This window comes from Oncorhynchus clarkii, chromosome 28 (genome assembly GCF_045791955.1).
Source record: "Oncorhynchus clarkii lewisi isolate Uvic-CL-2024 chromosome 28, UVic_Ocla_1.0, whole genome shotgun sequence".
NCBI lineage: Eukaryota > Metazoa > Chordata > Actinopteri > Salmoniformes > Salmonidae > Oncorhynchus > Oncorhynchus clarkii.
This window is the reverse complement of record NC_092174.1, coordinates 18,576,954-18,589,578: the sequence shown is the minus strand read 5'-3', so window position 1 is coordinate 18,589,578 and position 12,625 is coordinate 18,576,954. Positions and strand designations below refer to the sequence as shown.

The 12,625-nt window shown below is 41.2% G+C and overlaps 1 protein-coding gene across 2 annotated transcripts in view; it reads right to left on the bottom strand.

Moving 5' to 3' along the window:
* Positions 1–250: 250 nt before the first annotated feature.
* Positions 251–12,625, bottom strand: part of LOC139386992 (extended synaptotagmin-2-like) — a 56,401-nt gene continuing 44,026 nt past the window's right edge. For both annotated transcript variants that reach the window (XM_071132924.1, XM_071132925.1), the window contains 6 exons: positions 7,309–7,685; positions 3,697–3,792; positions 2,413–2,544; positions 2,195–2,300; positions 1,998–2,047; positions 251–1,768 (listed from right to left, as the gene is read on the bottom strand). In XM_071132924.1, the coding sequence (XP_070989025.1) occupies positions 1,720–1,768; positions 1,998–2,047; positions 2,195–2,300; positions 2,413–2,544; positions 3,697–3,792; positions 7,309–7,685 (810 nt within the window). In that variant the 3' untranslated portion in view covers positions 251–1,719. The remainder of the gene's footprint in view (positions 1,769–1,997; positions 2,048–2,194; positions 2,301–2,412; positions 2,545–3,696; positions 3,793–7,308; positions 7,686–12,625) is intronic.

Sequence of the window (12,625 nt, the reverse complement as noted above, 5' to 3'; positions counted from 1 at the left end):
CCAGGATCTCTAGTGGCAGTTAGCACTGCAATTACTTCCCAGTCCACCCCTGTGTGTGTATGCGCGCGCGTGTCTCTCACTCACCAGATCTCAACCCAAGTGTACACTTATGGGAGATTCTGAGTGTTCTCCACCACCATCAACAAAACACCAAATTATGGAATTTTTCCATGGAAGAATGGTGTCGCATCCCTCCAAGGTGCATTGAAGCTGTTCTGGGTCGTGGTGGCCCAAAGCCCCATGAAGACACTTTATGTTGGTGGTTTCTTTATTTTGGCAGTTACCTGTAGGTACGCATACAACTACTTTTTAAAAAAGGACAGAGGTTGCAGAAATATGAGAACACATCAGAACTGATACATTAGGCTACAAGCCACTATGTTACAGCTTAAACATGGTACAATCTAAAATGCTTTCATTATGATACATCATTACTATGGTAACCAGATCAATAAAGTCATAACAGAGTGTTTACATGTGTTACAGATATCCAGGTACAGGTGACATAATCAATAAAGGTGAGGGGGCCGTATATGCCAAGTGTCTCCGAGTAGGAGTGCTGATCTAGGATCATTTCACACCTATAACGTAAACCAAAACATTGTGTTTTTTGCAAGCGATTGCAGTAAAGAGAAGCGTTGAATAAGATGTGCATGCTGAAATGTGTTCGTAGAACAAAAACATGAAGACTGGTGCATTTATTGACAACAAGCATGATAAATATATTTCATCTGTCGTGATTTCAGAGTTGGGAAATCAATTATCATAAGCCACAATGATTTGAAGAAGGCTGGAATATCACTGTGAGGTTAACTCAGCCAAGTTCTGTTATTATTACTGTTAACACTATGCTGATGCTTTGAAAGATTTTAAACATGCATAAACGAATAGTGTGCAAATATATTTGGTTTAGTTAAAACCCCACAGACAAGTATTTCATTTCATTGTCTCTTTGGTGGCGAAGTACTATACATATATATATACTATTTCCCTTAGAGGATAGACGGGTCGTAGTTCAACTTAGCTCTGATATAGTTTGCATGTAGTTTGTTGAATTATAAAATAGTCATTGTGACCAAGCAAAACCCTCCACTACAAACATTATAATAAACCTTCTCTTTAGTCCTCATTGTCATTGTACATATTTACATATTCATATGTTGTACATTCCCGACATAAAACAAGGCAGCAAAACCTGCTGTAACAGCCGTAGCAAGAAAATATATATTTTGTTACAGTCCTCAATCATTTTATTTTAAAATATGGATTAAAAAAATGTAGAATTAGTTTGAACACATACTCCCTTTCTTACTATTGCACTGGATCATTTCTAAGTGGGGAGAGATAACGATGCAACTGATGTGAATAAATGAATATCAAAATGTATATATTTTTTTACAATTGCAAGTCATGTAAATAAACGATAATTTAAAAAAGGGAAAACCACCCAAAAAGTTGTTCATGGATTTAAAAGCAATTGTATGAAAAAGGCCAATACGTTTGCTCAGGGGCCGTATATGCCAAGTGTCTCCGAGTAGGAGTGCTGATCTAGGATCATTTCACACCTAACTATGTAATTGTATTCATTGTTATCCAAAAAGCAAAACTTATCCTAAAACAGCACTACTCTATAGACACTGCTTGACACTTACAGTAGGGCCCTAGTGGCAATGCCACGTTGGTGAAGACTTGATTAGGTCCTCCTCTACCTCTCGTAGTCTACAGCTGCTGGAGAGTTTTTCTCAGACCATCCTCACTCAACTCATACCTAGTAGCAAAGACAGGAGACACATTGTAAATTTAAAATAAAAAAAATCTAGAATAACAAACACACAGTCTTATTCTATGCTTGATTCCTTGATATTCAGATCTTATGATGAAAGTTCTTATTAAATTATTATAAGAAGTCCCCAAATATGTGTGTGAACACGACTGGACTTAATTGTACTAATAATTGTACAAAATAAATAAATAAACAAATGAAGTATTTCACTGACCATTGTGTCCATCCCTTGACGATATCCTCGTGAGTCAAATCCACCAGCACCTGTCAAGATGACACGATATGAAGGAGGGAAAGTGAGCTTTGGACAGGTAATGATGTGTATTCACATTTACTGTATGTTATCGAATAACAGAAGGGGCATGCATGGATAGACACAGTTCTGCAGTAGGAGGAGAGGTCCAGTCTCACCTTCCCCAGCAGCCCTTTGTGTTTGGAAAAGATATTTCCTCCGTTCTTTACCGCCACATCCAGAGTCCTCCTGTGCAACTCCACGACCGACACACCAAACTCAAATCTGACAACACATGCACACAAACAATTCAATTATACAATGACTACCAGTAGACTACCAGTAAATCCACTGGTGTTTGATGGTAAGAGGAACAAAGATGAATGTTGAAACTTACATCTCATCGTAAACAGGGTTCAGGTCCTTCTTGTGCGTGTGGGTTTTCCTCCTCCCAGACCTTCGCTTGTCAGGTAGAAGATAGAGCCGCACATACGGATCCGACCCATGATCTGTGAACGCAATCAGGTTTCTGTGGAGAGTGGGAGAGAGAAAGAGAGAGTGGAGGTAGAGAGATAGATAAAAAAAGAACACACCGTTTCACATCATTTGAGGTAGCCCTTTACACTTGTTGATACAAATGACAGATTTGGGCACTGATAAGCGCCTAAATTGGAACGCAGTGGCTGTACAGTAACACACTATAAATTATATCAGAGCTCAGGCTCTGCGCTTCACAGCACTGTATGGCGTGAAACCCTGGGTTGTTCTGAACAGAATGAGCCTGTTTGTCTGTTGTGAAGAGAATTCACCGCGGCACACCTGAATGCACTTATGACTCCTTTCTATGCGCACAAAATAATTACAATATTTTTCTCTGAATTGCCTTCTGAAAGCCAAACACTAAGATCATATTTTATTACTTAGCTAGTCATTTTGGCAATAGAACAAGCTTTCAAATGATGCCCAACTGACCATATTGCAATTTATAATGGTCAATTTTTGGATTGCATAAACAACAGTAATTGTCGGTTGGAGGGGATGCTGGGTTGTGTTCCAAACAAAAACAACTACAAGTGTCCTTGCTCTAGTTCCTCAATGGCAAAGCTAGGAAAGCTAAAAAATAGCACCTTATAGTTGATGACTCTTCTTTGAGTCATAAAAGTGCATTGAAATTGCTTAGGGAGTGTGGCCAGATATTCAGATTTCATTATCAACACATGAGGTGAAAAGTACAGCAAATGTAACATGCACATAAAATCAACAGTGTAATGTTTGGATTCAGTCTTGTGTCAGGTGAACTGTTGGGTCCTCAACTTTGGTCTAATAATTTTCTCATAATCTCCAAACTGTTCCCTTTCAATTGCTACCATGCTTACGCTTTTCATATTGTCTGTAAAAAAAAAAAAAACATTTACATTTAGCCCTGTCCATATAGGCCAATTCCCACAAGTGTAATGGGTTAAAATAAAATGATCCAAAATGATTATATTATTGCGCATCAAGTCTGTGGTCAAAGAAAAAGGCTTGTACATTGAATAAAAATGAGTGGATAAAGCTGATAACAGAATATGATACATTCTCCAATAGTTAGTGTATAGAGTAACATGTGGAAGCTACAGTATGGATGCATCCTAAATGGCCTTTGGGACGCGGGACCTAAGTCTCCCGCCATGTCTCTTACCGGCAGGCATGCAAAACCACAATGAGCTTGTTCCTCTGAGGGCTGTGTCTGACAGTCAATTGCACCTCACCCAGGGGCAAATGACCGGCTGAGCCACTGTAGACAGAGACACACACATTAGTCACATTGTTCTGTAACAAAACAATCATTCACATTAGGTCTGTAATATAATCTGCAGGTTAGTCAATGTCGTTGCATTTCTTTGTATTGTGTCACAATGTGGTACTTGTATTTTGTATTTTATTAGGGATCCCCATTAGCTGCTGCTACTCTCCCTGGGGTCCAAACACATTAAGACACTTACATTACACATACAACTAAAGAAAAAACAGTACATCATATAACACTGTCAAGCCACCACATATCCACAACACAAAATGTGTGATACCACCATACAACAATATATGTGTGTGTAAAGTGCGTGTGCTATTGCCCGTGTGCGTATGCATGCATCTGTACCTGTGTGTGTGTGTGTGTGTGTGTGTGTGTGTGTGTGTGTGTGTGTGTGTGTGTGTGTGTGTGTGTGTGTGTGTGTGTGTGTGTGTGTACAGTGGGGCAAAAAAGTATTTAGTCAGCCACCAATTGTGAAAGTTACCCCACTTAAAAAGACGAGAGAGGCCTGTAATTTTCATCATAGGCACACTTCAACTATGACAGACAAAATGAGAAAAGAAAATCCAGAAAATCACATTGTAGGATTTTTAATGAATTTATTTGCAAATTATGGTGGAAAATAAGTATTTGGTCACCTACAAACAAGCAAGATTTCTGGCTCTCACAGACCTGTAACAACTTCTTTAAGAGGCTCCTCTGTCCTCCACTCGTTACCTGTATTAATGGCACCTGTTATCAGTATAAAAGACACCTGTCCACAATCTCAAACAGTCACACTCCAAACTCCACTATGGCCAAGACCAAAAAGCTGTCAAAGGACACCAGAAACAAAATTGTAGACCTGCACCAGGCTGGGAAGACTGAATCTGCAATAGGTAAGCAGCTTGGTTTGAAGAAATCAACTGTGGGAGCAATTATTAGGAAATGGAAGACATACAAGACCACTGATAATCTCCCTCGATCTGGGGCTCCACACAAGATCTCACCCCGTGGGGTCAAAATGATCACAAGAACGGTGAGCAAAAATCCCAGAACCACACGGGGGGACCTAGTGAACGACCTGCAGAGAGCTGGGACCAAAGTAACAAAGCCTACCATCAGTAACACACTATGCCGCCAGGGACTCAAATCCTGCAGTGCCAGACATGTCCCCCTGCTTAAACCAGTACATGTCCAGGCCAGTCTGAAGTTTGCTAGAGAGCATTTGGATAATCCAGAAGAAGATTGAGAGAATGTCATCTGGTCAGATTAAACCAAAATATAACTTTTTGGTAAAAACTCAACTCGTCGTGTTTGGAGGACAAAGAATGCTGAGTTGCATCCAAAGAACACCATACCTACTGTGAAGCATGGGGGTGGAAACATCATGCTTTGGGGCTGTTTTTCTGCAAAGGGACCAGGACGACTGATCCGTGTAAAGGAAAGAATGAATGGGCCCATGTATCGTGAGATTTTGATCGAAAACCTCCTTCCATCAGCAAGGGCATTGAAGATGAAACATGGCTGGGTCTTTCAGCATGACAATGATCCCAAACACACCGCCCGGGCAACGAAGGAGTGGCTTCATAAGAAGCATTTCAAGGTCCTGGAGTGGCCTAGCCAGTCTCCAGATCTCAACCCCATAGAAAATCTTTGGAGGGAGTTGAAAGTCTGTGTTGCCCAGCAACAGCCCCAAAACATCACTGCTTTAGAGGAGATCTGCATGGAGGAATGGGCCAAAATACCAGCAACAGTGTATGAAAACCTTGTGAAGACTTACAGAAAACGTTTGACCTCTGGCATTACCAACAAAGGGTATATAACAAAGTATTAAGATAAACTTTTGTTATTGACCAAATACTTATTTTCCACCATAATTTGCAAATAAATTCATTAAAAATCCTACAATGTGATTTTCTGGATTTTCTTTTCTCATTTTGTCTGTCATAGTTGAAGTGTACCTATGATGAAAATTACAGGCCTCATCTTTTTAAGTGGGAGAACTTGCACAATTGGTGGCTGACTAAATACTTTTTTGCCCCACTGTATGTGTCTCTTCACAGTCCCATAAGGTGTATTTTTATTCATTTTTTTATCTGATTCTACTGCTTGCCTCAGTTACCTGATGTGGAATATAGCTCCATGTAGTCACTCTATGTAGTACTGTGCACCTCTAGACTGTTCTGGACTTGTGGATTGTGAAGAGACCTCTGGTGGCATGTCTTGTGGTGTATGCCACAAATCTCTCTTTGGGCACCTGACCACACTACTGAACAATAGTCCAGTTGCGACAAAACTAGGTCCTTTAGGACCTACCTTGTTGATAGTGTTGTTAAGGCAGAGCAGTGCTTTGTTATGGACAGACTTCTCCCCATCTTAGCTATTGTTGTATGAACATGTTTTGACCATAACAGTTCACAATCCACGGTTACTCCAAATACACCTCAACTTGCTCAATTTCCACATTATTCATTACAAGATTTTATTGAGGTTTAGGGTTTATTGAGTGATTTGTCCCAAATACAATGCATTAGTTTTCAAAATATGTAGGACTATCTTATTTCTTGCCACCCATTCTGAAACTAACTGCAGCTCTTTGGTAAGTGCTGCAGTCATTTCAGTGACTCAAAGCCAGTGGCATGTCAATAAGTAAAGATTGAAAAAAAAGTAAGGGGCCTAGACAGCTGCCCTGGGGAATTCCTGATTTTACCTGGATTATGTTGGAGTGGCTTCCATTAAAGAACACCCTCTGTGTTCTGTTAGACAAGTAACTCTTTATCCACAATATAGCAGGGTGTGTAATGCAATAACAAATGTGTTTTTCCAGCAGCAGACTATGATCGATAATGTCAACAGTCGCACTGAAGTCAAACAAATCAGCCCCTACAATATTTTTATCATCATTTTCTCTCAGCCAATCATCAGTCATTTGTGTAAGTGCTGTGCTTGTTGAATGTCCTTCCCTATAAGTGTGCTGAAAGTCTTGTCAATTTGTTTACTGTAAAATGGTGTATATAGAATCAAATGCATTTGTCATGTGCTTCGTAAACAACAGGTATAGACTAACAGTGAAATGCTTACTTACGGGCCCTTGCCAACAATGCAAAGATAATTAAAAAAAAGAATATAACACAAGGAATAAATACAATGATAACTTGACTATATACAAGGGGTACCACTACGAGTCGATGTGTACAGGTACGAGGTAATTGAGGTAATACAGCTGTACATATAGGTAGGGGTAAAGTGACTAGGTGTGACAGATTAGACAATAAACAGTATCAGCAGCGTACTGTATATGATGAGTCAAAAGATAGTCAATGCAGATAACCAAATAGCTACCCGGACTAACAATTTAGCAGTCTTATGGATTGGGGGTCAAAGCTGTTAAGGGTGCTGTTGGCTCCAGACTTGGTGCATCGGTACTGCTTGCCATGCGGTAGCAGAGAGAACAGTCTATGACTTGTATGTGCATGTATCAATGTGTTTGTGTGTGCGCTTGCGTTCATACGTGCTTACTTCTGCAACTCGCTCAGCCTCTGCTGGAGCTCCTGTGTGGCGTACGGGTTGGAGATGTCCGAGGCGATACTGACAGTTGACCCAAAGTGGGCCAGGTGTTTGTGAGAGCCAGAGATGGCCAGGTTGGAGGTGCTCCTGCCTGCGTCGGCTAGGCCGATGCCTACCGGGCCCCCTGAGTAGGGCTCGCCACCCCCCCCTCTCCTGTGGAGATCCTGGGTCGAGGCGGCCACAGAGCGTGAGAGGTCTGAGATAGTGACAGGGTTGGGGGGTTCGGCGACGGGCGGGCTCTTCACGGGGATGGGGTTACTAGTGCTGGTCTTACGAACCTGCACCGAGGACGTCTGGTCGGACCCTGTCAACTTCTCCTGACACAGAACCTGCACAAGAGGGACATAGAGGTTGGAGAGGATAGACAATTATTATATGAGACAGTGCACAAGAACACTTGAAGAATGTGTAGTATAATTGAATCTTAAGCAACATTTCTATAATTGCATTCAGGTTAAAGGCCCAATGCAACCATTTTTATTTTAATATCAAATGCATTTCTGGGTAACAATTAAAGTACCTTACTGTAATAGATTTCCATAAAATATTACATTTTGGACACAGAGGGGAAAAAGGTTGTACATCTTTTCAAGAACTGCTCCATTTAATTTATTTATTACATTTACATTTTTTTAATGGAATTTCCTTTAGACTTGGACTATTTAGCAGGACATTTTACAGCATAAAGCTACATTTGTCAGCATAAAGCTCACTCATTTAAGTGACTCACTCATTTGAGGCTTTGGTTCAAAATAAATAAGTACCGACACATTCTTTCTGATTGTCTTTAATAAAGAATATTTTTGACCAATCTGCTCATGTTGTGTGTGTGTGTGTGTTTAATCATTTGTGACTTTTTGGTTACAATGAGGTATGTAAACAAATTGAAACAAATAAATCCTATTCATTATGAATAATCAGATACGTGTTGCGAATTAATGATTATATTGAAGAAAGGCGCCGCCTCTTAGGAGTTTCAAAAGCCGACCAGTTACCCAACAAAATAACAGCGATTTATTTAGCCTAATAGTTTTTATGACTCCAGACAGTAGGCTATTATTCCTCTGTATGAATCAATTTGTCTGCATGTATATTCAACATTTGGATAAAATAAACCATGCCATGAATTAATAACTACTATATATATATATTTTATTTTCACAATGCAATGAGGCACAACGACAACTTAAAATTGCTTTAAAAGAGCCTTCTAATAACCTAATTAAATTACATTTTATTAGTCACGCATCAAATACAACAGGTGTAGTAGGCCTTACAGTGAAATGCTTACTTACGAGCTCCTAACCAACAATGCAGTTAAAAAAAAATATGTATAAGAAATAAATGTAACAAAAAATTAAAGAGCAGCAGTAAAATAACAATAGCGAGACTATATACAGGGGGGTACGGGTACAGAGTCAATGTGCCGGTTGCACCGGTTAGCTAAGGTAATATGTACATGCAAGTAACTATATTCCACATCAGGTAACTGAAAATAAGGGGGGGGGGTCAATGCAAATAGTCTGGGAAGCCATTTGATTAGATGTTCAGGAGTATTATGGCTTGGGGGTAAGAAGCCTCTTGGACCTAGACTTGGCGCTCCGGTACCGCTTGCCGTGCGGTAGCAGAGAGAACAGTCTATGACTAGGGTGGCTGGAGTCCTTGACAATTTTTAGGGCCTTCCTGACACTGCCTGATATAGAGGTCCTGGATGGCAGGAAGCTTGGCCCCAGTGATGTACTGGGCCGTTCACACAACCCTCTGTAGAACCTTGCAGTCGGAGGTTAGGCAGTTACCATACCAGACAGTGATGCAACCAGTTGCACCATGCTCTCGATGGTGCAGCTGTAAAACTTTGAGGATCTGAGGACCCATGCCAAATCCTTTCAGTCTCTTGAGGGGGAATAGATTTAGTCGCGCCCTCTTCACGACTGTCTTGGTGTGCTTGGACCATGTTAGTTTGTTGGTGATGTGGACACCATGGAACTTGAAGCTCTCAACCTGCTCCACTGCAGCCCCGTCGATGAGAATGGGGGCGTGCTCGGTCCTCTTTTCCTGTCGTCCACAATCATCTCCTTTGTCTTGATCACGTTGAGGGAGAGGTTGTCCTGGCACCACATGGCCAGGTCTCTGACCTGCTCCCGATAGGCTGTCTCGTCGTTGTCGGTGACCAGGCCTACCACTGTTGTGTCATCGGCAAACTTAATGTTGGTGTTGGAGTCGTGCCTGGCCGTGCAGTCATGAGTGAACAGGGAGTACAGGTGGGGACTGAGCACGCACCCGAGGGGCCCCTGTGTTGAGGATCAACGTGGCGGATGTGTTATCTACACTTACCACCTGGGGGCGGCCCGTCAGGAAGTCCAGGATCCAGTTTCAGAGGGAGGCGTTTAGTCCCAGGGTCCTTAGTTTATTGATGAGCTTTGAGGGCAATATGGTGTTGAACGCTGAGCCGTAGTCAATGAATTGCATTCTCAAATAGGTGTTCCTTTTGTCCAGGTGGGAAAGGGCAGTGTGGAGTGCAATAGAGATTTCATCATATGTGGATCTGTTGGGGCGGTATGCAAATTGGAGTGGGTCTAGGGTTTCTGGGATAATGTCGTTGATATGAGCCATGACCAGCCTTTCAATGCACTTCATGGCTACAGACGTGAGTGCTATGGGTCGGTAGTCATTTAGTCAGGTTAGGTTACCTTCATGTTCTTGGGCACAGGAGAGCTTTTTCCACCCCTCTGGTTGCACATTTAACATGCTGATAAAAATTTACTATTTAAAAATTCCCTGTATTAAAGTCCCTGGCTAGTAGGAGCACAAGCCCTCTGCGTGAGCGTTTTCTTGTTTGCTTATGGCGGAATACAGCTCATTGAATGCTGCCAGCCTCAGTCTGTGGTGGTATTTAAACAGCTACGAAAAATACAGATAAACTCTCTAGGTAGATAGTGTGGTTTACAGCTTATCATGAGATACTCTACCTCAGGCGAGCAATAATAGATCGAGACTTCCTTAGATATCGTGCTCCAGCTGTTATTTACAAAAATACATAGTCCGCCGCCCCTTGTCTTACCAGACGCCGCTGTTCTACCCTGCCGGTACAGCGTATAACCAGCCAGCTGTATGGAGATAGTGTCGTCGTTCAGCCACGTCTCTGTGAAGCATAAGATATTACAGTTTTGAATGTCCCGTTGGTAGTTTAATCTTCCGCGTAGGTCATCTAATTCATTCGCCAAAGATTGCACGTTTGCTAGCAGAATGGAAGGAAGTGGGGGTTTATTCGATCGCCTACAAATTGTCAGAAGGCAGCCCGCCCGCTGGCCCCTTTTTCTCTGCCACCTCTTCACGCAAATCACGGGGATCTGGGCCTGTTCCCGAGAAATCAGTATATCGGGCTCGTCAGACTCGTTAAAGGAAAAAAAGGATTCTGCCAGTCCGTGGTGAGTAATCGCTGTCCTGATGTCCAGAAGTTATTTTCGGTCATAATGTTGCGGCTACCGTCTCCTATGTACAAACTAAGTAAAGAAACAATGCAAATAAATGAACAGAAAACACAGTCGGTTGGGGACACATAAAACATAAGCCTTCTTCTCCGGCGGCATTGTTATTTCTAATGAAAGCCTATAGCCGACATAAAACTAAATATTTACATTCAATATTGTTTCGATTATTTAAGTTTCAATTAAACTATTTTATTAACAACATCCAAAATCAAATACAAGCTCAACTCCGGGACCACCCGCCAGCTGATTTTTTTTTGCCTGATGCAGGACTCTAGTGCGAGAGGAGAGAGACACTCCTGCAAATCAAAACTGTTTATCTGTTCAGCTTTTAGGTCTCTGAATATACCAACATTCTCAACTCCAGTCGTTTCATCTAACATGTCCAATCAGGAAAGCATGATAAATATATTTTGACTAGCGGCACCCCATCCTTATGGACGGTAAATCATTGGAAATGTATAATTTGATTTAATGCAATTCCTCTCTTAGGATCTTAGCTTAGGATCTTTAGTGCATTATAATAATAGAAGATGAAGGAGGAGGGTAGGAAAAGCGAGGGCTACGTGCTTTATTACAATAAACAAATTAGAATCAACCCCAGATAGCCTGTCCTAAAGAAAAAAAAATTAAAGTCCTCAGTACAGCACAGATTTGGGGCACAGGGCGGTATCATTCAGTCCATCTGATGAAGGTGCACATGGATCAGATTCAAACTTTGAAGACCGAGATCGAGCCATTGAAGGCAGACCAGCAGAAAGAGAGACAACATAAACCATAAATTGTTTGAAATTGACATTTTACTTCATGCAGACTTCAAATCTGGAATTTCTTACCATGCTTCAATAGCCTGGCTAAAATCCGACCATACCAACTGAGGGAATTAATATATGAACGCTTCCTCATATGCCATTAAAACCAGTTTTTCTCTTCTGGTTCTCTTGGTACAATGTGACAAATAACAAATATAGCTTTATGCTACAAAATAGACTTGTAAATAGGCTAAGCCTTCAGTAGTAACTTTGCTGTTGGTTTCTGAAGTGTTCAGCTCATCCACTCAACCAGGCAAACAAAAACAGTATCTTTGTTTTTCACATTTTTCATTAGTGCGACACAGGATAAATACCGGTAATCAATTAGCCGCATTAGCCTTGATGGCCTTTACAAGTTCATCTTTGCTTGTAGGCTTGGCAGAGCTACAGATAATTGTTTTCAGTTGTTACCAAACAAGTTTGATCAGGTTCAAATCAGTAGACCAACTTATAGAGTTATTTGAGTCATTGAAGGCAAACCAGCAGAAAGAGAAACCTTCTCTGAGGGCAGAGATACGGGCCGACGGCTGATGCATTTGTCCATAGTCAGGCCGGATTGGTGGAGTCAGGGGAAGAATGACGCGTTGAAGAGGGCGAGGGACGAGATGGAGTCCCAATCCATGCTATTGTCAAATCTAATTTTCCTATAGTTTTTTGTCACACTGTACTAAACATCTGCATTTTGAAACAGTATTTTTTACAAATCGAAATTGATCATATATTCCTACTACTGTAGAAGCTGTGTTTTTAGGATTAGAATACAGCACTAGGCTTACAGTGATGGACATTGGTCACAGTTCACACCTTGATGAGCCATTCAATTGGACAAATCCGAAAGTGGCGGATGTTGGTGAATGGTTGTTGTTCTTCAGGAAGAAAATACATTCTTTAAAATGAAAATAATCTTAAATAAAGGCTAGGATACGATATCAACAAGAGAACGGCGAGTCACATTTGAATTGGAATGAC